The following is a 10,000-nucleotide window of genomic DNA, read 5'->3' on the forward strand; positions in this document are numbered from 1 at the left end:
ATCAAAAGAGTATATATACTTATACTTAAGGACACAGACGCAGGACAAAGACACAGGACACACACGCAGGACACAGACGCAGGACTGTATTGGGCCCATAAGGACACAGACGCAGGACACAGACACAGGACACACACGCAGGACTGTATTGGGCCCCTAAGGACACAGACGCAGCACACAGACGCAGGACTGTATTGGGCCCCTAAGGACACAGGAAGGCGCAGCACACAGGCATGGGACACACCATGGGACTGTGGTGTGGGCCCCTAAGGCTCCAGGAGACACACACACATACATACACACTGAACACACTCACACACACACGCACAAACACACACACACACACACACACCACACACTGAAGACACTCACACACAGACACACACCTCTAATACACACATACACACACATTCCAGACACATCACATACACACACACACCCATACACACAACACTCACATGCACACCCCACACAAACATCACACACACACACACCCAAACACGTTACCCAGACCCCACACACACCCCACACCCCAAAGTCTTTGATCAGCTTTAATCCAGCTCTTGGAGACGGTTGCTAGGCTATTGTTGCTGCTGTCCATGCACATGGGGTGGGACAAGAATGCGTTGGGTCCAGCAACCAATCAGATGCTCCATTTCTACACTGCGTCAGTCAAACTGTGTGTGTGTGCGCGCTGATTTGCATGATAGAGCTGTGATATGGAAATGGTGTGTGTGCTCAGGTGCAGAAGCAGCAGGTCCCCAGGGACTCTCACACACACTCCTGCACTCCTCCGGCACCCGTGGCGCCCCACACACACCCTCCAGCAGAGTCTCCGATCAGGAAGAACCCAAACCCAGACCCAGACCTCCTCTACAAGGATACACTCAGGTAGGAACCAGACCCAAGCCTCCTCTACAAGGATACACTCAGGTAGGAACCCAGACCCAAGCCTCCTCTACAAGGATACACTCAGGTAGGAACCCAGACCCAAGCCTCCTCTACAAGGATACAGGGATTTGATTGGTCACATGCACACTCCGAGATACTTTATAATACAGGTAGTGACATGGCATTTAACTGCTCAACTCTCCTGTGCAGAGGTATTACTAACTATTTATAAGTATAAAGAAGATAACTATTTATATTATTATTATAACTATTTATAAGTATAAAGAAGAAGGATTTACAAGAATTTAATAAATAGATTGAGAGAGAAGGAGGTAGAAAAATACAGTGTGGCAAGTCCATGTAATGGTTTTAGAGTGTTGTATATATATTCAGGGTGCGGATGACTTGAGGAAAGAAACTCCTCCTCAGTCTCTCTGTTGTAGCCAGAGACGAGACGTCTGCTTGACCTCAGCGATTTAAACAGTCCATGGTCAGGATGTGAACTGTCCTTTAAAATAGTATTGGCCCTTGTTGGTGCTCTGAGGGTGTGTTCGACAGGACGTACCTCTCCGTAGGGCACTGTATTGGCCCTTGTTGGTGCTCTGAGGGTGTGTTCGACAGGACGTACCTCTCCGTAGGGCACTGTATTGGCCCTTGTTGGTGCTCTGAGGGTGTGTTCGACAGGACGTACCTCTCCGTAGGGCACTGTATTGGCCCTTGTTGGTGCTCTGAGGGTGTGTTCGGCAGGACGTAGCTGTCTGTAGGCAGGGATGGGCACAAATGCATCAAAATGAACTCTTCCTTATTGAGTATACTTATTTACTCTATTGGTGTAGTAGATTGCCCACTATGAATCAATGACAATAACTCAAAGACAAACAATCCAAATGGTTTATTTAGAAATTTAAACTAGGTGGCATTTTAACCTTTTAAGTTATTTAAAGGAAAATTCCGGTATTTAGCACTTTGAGTCCCTTTTCTGGTTTGTTTTGATGAACTAGAGTGGTGGACGCACCAAAATTTTAATGATTGGTCCTGTCATAGAGCTTTTCTATTTCGTTTTGAATTGCCTTTACTGCTTCCAAGGTGGCTGCCTACAGCCGTCTTATTTGCTATTGTGGAACTATTTTTTTCCAGACACCTCTGGCAGTGTGCTGACTTCCGCTCAATATTTGAGCCTGAAGCATAGAGCGGTGGCGCGGTAATATCAGCGATGCAATGAGTTTTCCAACAGAAATCAATGGGATTTTACAAAATGGCAAATAAAATACAAGCAGAAACTGTATTTAAGCTACACCACTAACCCTTTCGGTGAGTTGCACAGTTTGAAAGCGAAGCGTTAAAGGTCCCATGTGTGTAAATTGAGGTAAAAATATCCAAAAATTAGCTACTGCGCATCAAAGAATGAGAAGAAATTAGAGGCGATGATGTCATAAAAATTCACAAGGTATAGTGCTGTAGAGATATCAACCTGAACTAGAAATGCCAGCCAGAGGAATTACAATAGTGGATGGAAAGCTGCTGGCTTAATGTTGGTGGGGAGATTCCTGAAAAAAAACATTGAAAAATTTAATCTTTGAGTTCATACAAACCTTGTACCAAAACCTTGTGTGTCAAGGCGTTCTTGAAATATATAACTTACTCAAAGGTGTTTTGATGTTGACATTTGACCTTTGACCTCCAACATCAATTCACTTCATCTTTGAGTCCATACAAACACTCATACCAAATTCCCCCAGGCATGTATGTCAGGCATTCTTGAGATATCACGCTCAGAGTATTCATGGACTTGACCTTTGATCTTTGACCTCAACATCAACTCACTTCATCTTTGAGTCCATACAAACACTTGTACCAGAGCCCGCCTACGGAGAGCCTTGCCACTCCATTATTAAGTCCCATTGTACCGAATTTTGGATGCAGTTCCACCAGAGTTCCACTGGGGCGACGCCATGAGTGCAGAATGAATGGGAGTCAATGGAGCTAGACAGCTAAATTTGTCTCTTTCACCTGATTGTCGTTGACAAATCTCAGATTTGATTGTAGTTTGTATAACTTCAACATGGGTTTATAGGTAAAAAGTTGAATGAGCAGTACTTATGTCCTTTTGTTTTTTACAGGTCGATTTATTTGCCCATAACACGCTAGCATTGTGCTAATGAATGACGCCATTAACACGTTTGAAAGGCTTTTAGAACAATTAAGTGACTTCAAAAAATATAATACCTAACCAAGTGTATTTCCTTTGCCTCCTTTCAAATACAATATTCAAATGACTTGGAAAAAATGATATCCCAAGAAAAGTGGATTTTTGAGGGTACAGCTCCATAGACCTCCATGCATTCTGCACTCGTGAATGGCCTCGTAATGGAACCACAGAAGGAACTGCAACCAGTTCAGAAACCGGAAGTTTTCGAGAGTGGCAGTTCTCCCTTTATTGTGACATTCTCTGCTTGTACCAAATTTGGAAGCATATATGCGTCAAGCTGTTCTGGAGATGTAATCATAGAAGCATGAGATATGGCTGTGACTTTTATTTTTTGACACACGGGAAACACTTAAACAGGATGTGTAGTTTTAGGGAGCACCAGATTGTATGCATTAGAAGCTGAGACAGTTAGATTCACAGGTGACACCCGTGCCAGTGTTCTGATTAGCCCGGGAACTACTCTGGGAGCTTAACGAAAGCTGGCTTTTTAGGCCATTGGCGACATCACAGCCATTCAAGTCTATGGGGAAAATTAGCTTTTTAACATTTTTTAATCCCTATTTCTCAAAAAGTATAAACTTTTTGAAAAATCTGAAATAACAACTCTCTTGCCCCACTCCAGACCTTCAGAACAGTTATTTCAACATGTCTATGCGTTAAGCGGTTAGGATTCGATTCATTCTTGAAAAGGTAAAAAGAAAAGGTTATAAGAAGAATGAAGAAGCCAGGAGATTTCAAAATAGTGGATTCCATCCACTATAATTAGCATGCTAAATTACTAGCCACAACCCGGCAGGTGTCATAATACCAGTTTCGGCCATGGGAGGGGTATGCGGGCAACATAACCGCCAGCCAAACTGCAATACACGCGTTCGGTTGTTACTCTAGGGCAGACCAACTCACTTTCTGGAGGTATACTGCCCCCATCTTTTATGGAATGTGGAGTATGAATTGATTTTTTGGCGGACATTACACATGGCACCTTTAAGGGTTGTTTTAGGACATGTTTGTGCATGCCTGTAGGCAGCACTCTGAAGTAGTCAAAGGCCATTCAAAACGAGTCATAAAAAGTCGAGACAGGACCAATCGCCAAAATTTGATTGTCCACCACTCTAGTTCATCCAAAACAAACCAGAAAAGGCACTCAGAGTGCTAAATACCGGAATTTTCCTTTAACACCATCACTACCACACTTATGTAGCCTGGAAATCTAGAAAGATTAAGGATCTGGCCATGAATAATGAAACTGGCCCAACTCGAGGGGCGTGCTTCCAAGCATGCATTTGAAAATCTGGTAACACTTCACAATAACATGTGCTTATTAGGTATTAAAAGTGCATAATAAGCAGTTAACAATTCATTACTAACAGTTAGTTAACTACATTAACTAATAACATTAACTAACTGTTAACATGCAGCTTGTAAGTGTTAATAAGCAGCCTTTTAAGTTACTTACAAGCATATTTGTTAACAGTTGTAAGTGTTAACAAGCAGCTTGTTAATGCTTGTTAATGGTGTATAAGACAAAGAGGTGGATAACTAATACGCTTAAAAGGCCTTTCTTACCTATTTGTAGTAAATTTTGCAGCCTCCCAATCTAAAGCGAGGACCATGTAGCCTATAGTTCCAACAAGCCCAACCTTCTATCTCTCTATATACTGTATCTCTCCATCTAGCTTGGTTTAGCTGTGAGAAATACACCTTCAAAATTGTTGCTGTGAGCAGGAATCCATTAGTTATCCACCTCTTTGTCTTATACACCATTAACAAGCATTAACAAGCTGCTTGTTAACACTTACAACTGTTAACAAATATGCTTGTAACTTAAAAGGCTGCTTATTAACACTTACAAGCTGCATGTTAACAGTTAGTTAATGTTATTAAAGGATAACAACAGTTAACTAACTGTTAGTAATGAATTGTTAACTGCTTATTATGCACTGTTAATACCTAATAAGCACATGTTATTCTAAAGCGTTACCGAAAATCTCACTGCACGCAATTGCATAACACTATGACTAATGTTTACTGACTGATTCGTTGCAGCGCTGTCGTCATGTGTTTAGCTTGCCTCTGGCCCGCCTATATCAGATACACCGATGTGATTGGTTCCTCACGATGCAAGACGTAAAAGTAACGTGTATCATTACTCATAACCAGAGTAATTGTGCTCTTGCGAGGACTCTGGATTTCCAGGGTAACACTTATGGTGAGTTTCATCTCAGTTGAATAATTTTACACCTATAACTGGTGTGTGCACTACCAATCAACGTAAAATCTGCAGCACTGCGCGTTTTGTGTTGTGATGACATGTACAATGTGCATGTCCATAGCAAATGTGAAACAGCGCCAAAATTCCCTAGTGGCCGAGAGCGGTATCACAGGGGCTTGACCATGCGAGGGTGCCACAGACATACAGAGATTTTGTGCTCTATAGATAGTTAGATAGATATCATCACAGTGTTTCACAGAAAGTATTTTACAGTATTTTGAAAATACAAAAATAGTATAAGTATATATACTCTTTTGATCCCGTGAGGGAAATTTGGTCTCTGCATTTATCCCAATCCGTGAATTAGTGAAACACACACAGCACACAGTGTACACACAGTGAGGTGAAGCACACACTAATCCCGGCGCAGTGAGCTGCCTGCAACAACAGCTTCGGGGGCAGTGAGGGGTTAGTGCCTTGCTCAAGGGCACTTCAGCCGCGCCTACTGGTCGGGGTTCGAACCGGCAACCCTCCAGTTACAAGTCCAGAGTGCTAACCAGTAGGCCACGGCTGTCCCCAAATACACAACACTGAAGTATTTTGATACAAAATACGAAGGCATTCTCATCATCTCAATAAAATACAAATTGCAAAATAGTATTTTGTATTTGAAATACGTATTTTAAATACATATATTAAATAAAAAATAACAAATGGTCGCACTCCAAAAATCTTTTCTTGCTTTTAATCCATTTTAGCACAGGGGTTAATTGACAAACGTTTCGGCCTGATGGCCTTCGTCAGTGTCAATTGATTAAAAGCAAGAAAAGATTTTTGAATCTGACCATTTGTTATTTTCTATGAGTTCCCTGGATTACGCACCCACAAAGAAACAAGAGAATAATCGGGAGAGCGCGGTGTTGGCAAAGAGAAATACATATATTATAAATATATAATAGCATGTATAATGTATGCGTAATGCATGTATAATAGCATGCACATATATATATCCCCTGTGTGTAGGGCACTGCAGTCACGGTCTGGACGGTTCCTCACCAGGTGGCGATGCTATCTGTTAGAACATTGTCCACTGCCGGAGAGTACAAGGCCCTCAAGATGGATGTTGACACTTTGAATTTCCACAGCTGGCGTAGGAAGTGCAGTCTGTGTCTGGATGTCTTTAGAGTGTGCAGGGTGTTAGTGGTCCATTTGAGGTCCTCACACCAAGATATTTCAAACTTTCAAACCTATCCACAGGCTGCTCACTGATCTTTAATGGAGTTTATACCATGGTCTAGGTTGAAAAGGGTGTCGTTTAAAAAGGGATATACTACACCTATGAAGTAGATCTGGTAAAAAAAAAGTTTAATCGCCGTTCCATATCAATGCTTATGAATGGTAACTATAACAACGATAGTAGGACGACGGTTGAGCCTGGAGGCAGGCTTCGCAACAATGGAATCAACTGTAAACAGCTGAAAAACGATTTTAGCTCTAAAACTCATTTAGTATTAATAATTGATTTCATATTTATTTATTTCGTAAGTGACCATGGTATAAATGGGATAATGCCCTTCGATGCGTTCATTATCAGAAATAAATGGACTTCCGCTTTGCGTCGGACGGTTCACGCCTCCGCGTTGTCCATTTATTTCTCATAATGGACACCTCGTCGGCCATTATCCCTTACGTAACTGGGGGGTAGTCCACCATTTCCCTAGCGTTGCTGACATTCAGGGCCAAGTTGTTGAACTGGCCCCACTGGGCTGCATCCTATAGCCGATTCAGGCCTGTTGAACTGGCCGCACTGGGCTGCATCCTATAGCTGATTCAGGCCTGTTGAACTGGCCCCACTGTGCTGCATCCTATAGCTGATTCAGGCCTGTTGCTTGTTGTTGCTGATCAGGCCGACCATGTGATGCTGGGGATGTGACCGCTGCTGGCTCTGCAGTCATGTGTGTAGATGCTGGTGTTGACAGTGCTGGCTCTGCAGTCATGTGTGTAGATGCTGCTGGTGTTGACAGTGCTGGCTCTGCAGTCATGTGTGTAGATGCTGCTGGTGTTGACAGTGCTGGCTCTGCAGTCATGTGTGTAGATACTGCTGGTGTTGACAGTGCAGGCTCTGCAGTCATGTGTGTAGATGCTGCTGGTGTTGACAGTGCAGGCTCTGCAGTCATGTGTGTAGATACTGCTGGTGTTGACAGTGCAGGCTCTGCAGTCATGTGTGTAGATGCTGCTGGTGTTGACAGTGCAGGCTCTGCAGTCATGTGTGTAGATGCTGCTGGTGTTGACAGTGCAGGCTCTGCAGTCATGTGTGTAGATGCTGCTGGTGTTGACAGTGCTGGCTCTGCAGTCATGTGTGTAGATGCTGGTGTCAACAGTGCTGGCTCTGTAGTCATGTGTGTAGACGCTGGTGTTGTTGGTGTTGACAGTGCTGGCTCTGCAGTCATGTGTGTAGATGTTGGTGTTGACAGTGCTGGCTCTGCAGTCATGTGTGTAGATGCTGCTGGTTTAGAAGGCTGGGCCTTATCAAAAAATCCTTGTATATGATTGGATAAGCCACTTGTCCGTCATCTATTGACGTGCTACTTCAACCACTCACATCAAAGCCAACCCGTGACGCTAAGAACAGTCTCACAGTCGCTTCTACGCTACGTCACATCTATGAAACTCCCGCCCTGCGTCCTGATTGGCTCTACCATACAATCTGGTTCCGAATTCACTCTCAATGGAAGAGATCCCAGATGGATGTGAGTGGAGCTAGGCGGAACGAAATTCATCTGGCGAGAGTCAGGTTAACAAATTCATGCCCTGCTGAAAAAAACAGTCTGGCCAGCTTAAGGTTGTTTGCTGGTTGACCAGCTTGTTAACCAGCTTGTTTGACCACCCTATGATGGTTGACCTGCTAGACCAGCAAAACTCTTGCGAAAACATACCTTCAGCTGGTTTTCCCAGCTTATGATGGTCATTCAGCTGGTTTTGCTTTTCGCACCACCTCAATCTGGTAATTTTAGCTGGTGTTGCTGGTCTACACTGCTGGTTTAACTGGCCATGCCAGCTTATGTTGGTCATTCTAGCAAACCAGCATGACCTCTTGACATCTTACACCATGTCAAGCTTGACAGGCTGGTCACCAGCATGACCATCTTGCACCAGCTGTATCCCACACGACAGGCTGGTCAAACCAGCATGACCAGCTTCCTCAGATGGTCACGCCAGCATATCCAGCTGGTGGCCTAACCAGCTACACCAGCAAAGACCAGCAAGAGCTGGAAGAAAACCAGCAAATAATAATAATAATAATACATTTATTTTATATAGCGCCTTTCTCAAAGCCAAGGTCGCTTTACATAGCAAAGACCAGCTACAACCAGCTATAACCAGCTAAATTTCCCCTTGGGGATCAATAAAGTATCTATCTATCTATCTGTCTATCTATCTCCCAGCATAAGCATGGGGCGGTGGTAGTGTAGTGGTTAAGGAGCTGGGCTAGCGTGCAGTAGCCTGAAAGTTGTCGGTTCAATTCCCGTCTTCCACCGTTGTGCCCTTGAGCAAGGCACTTAACCCCAAGTTGCTCCGGGGACAATGTGACCCCTTGTAATATAGCTGACATATGTAAGTAACGTTGGTCAAGAATGTCTGCTAAATGTAAAAAGCTGGTTTCTAGCTGTTTTTTTCAGCAGGGACGTCCAGTCTGTTCATTTGCGGCACAAATTAAATGATATTATAGAACCGTGGACCGAAAGAAAAATAAAGTAAAAGTTTCGCCGATCAGGAAATACTTAATACTTAATTTCAAATATAGATGCATAAAATGACGTGGTAGTGGTATGAATGCCCATTCAATGTATGTGATGCCCGTCTGCGCAAGTGAGAACTGAGCCACTTTGGAGTTAACGTGGGTGGGCTAGAAGCAGCGATATTTAAAACAACGAATGACGTGGATTCCTTTAACTGTGCATGATAACAGAATAGCGATTGAATAGCCTAATCCACTGCATGAAAATCGCGACTTCTTGTAGGCCTAACAGAGGTAAATATTGCGCAAAAGCCTTGTTATATTAATTTTACATTCTTACAACATAGCCACAACACCAATATGCCTACATAGCATTGGCACAGACACGCACAAGTTTAACTTAGATAGCAGATACTGCACTTTGCCTTTGCAATAGTGTTTTAGTTGTTTAAGGTTATCCCAACGCAGAGTGCAGGGCTCATACAAAGGCCATATCAGTGGGCAAGGTTTTTATCTATTAAAAAATCCTTCCTAAGAAGGCATCATATGAACGTATTACCACTGATCTACCCACAACATGTTTGGCTGGCTGCTGTGAAAACTTCAAAGGCATTTTTCTCAGTTTCAGTGTTTGCTTGGTAACCGTGTTTTGGCTTTGTAGGGCAGAGTATAGTTCAACATTCAACACCATAGTCCCCCTCACGCTTAGCTCTCACACCAGTCACCACTCTCACCTCATCTCATCTCGTGTCAGTGGTGACGAGGAGGCGTGTCAGTGGTGACGAGGTGTGACATCACGAGAGGCGTGTCAGTGGTGACGAGGAGGCGTGTCAGTGGTGACGAGGTGTCCTTTAGAGCAGTGATATCACGTCACTTCATTATTATGAACATGGAGCTCAAATCAACCTCTCTGAGAGACATGCCTGTGTGTGGAGCTATGAATCAGTCA

General features: G+C 43.5%; 1 protein-coding gene across 1 annotated transcript in view; it reads left to right on the forward strand.

Moving 5' to 3' along the window:
- Window positions 1–10,000, forward strand: part of mrvi1 (murine retrovirus integration site 1 homolog) — an 85,660-nt gene that overhangs the window by 4,808 nt on the left and 70,852 nt on the right. Inside the window, exon 3 of the mRNA XM_048230923.1 lies at window positions 743–891. Within this exon, the coding sequence (XP_048086880.1) occupies window positions 743–891 (149 nt within the window). The remainder of the gene's footprint in view (window positions 1–742; window positions 892–10,000) is intronic.

This window comes from Alosa alosa, chromosome 21 (genome assembly GCF_017589495.1).
Source record: "Alosa alosa isolate M-15738 ecotype Scorff River chromosome 21, AALO_Geno_1.1, whole genome shotgun sequence".
NCBI lineage: Eukaryota > Metazoa > Chordata > Actinopteri > Clupeiformes > Clupeidae > Alosa > Alosa alosa.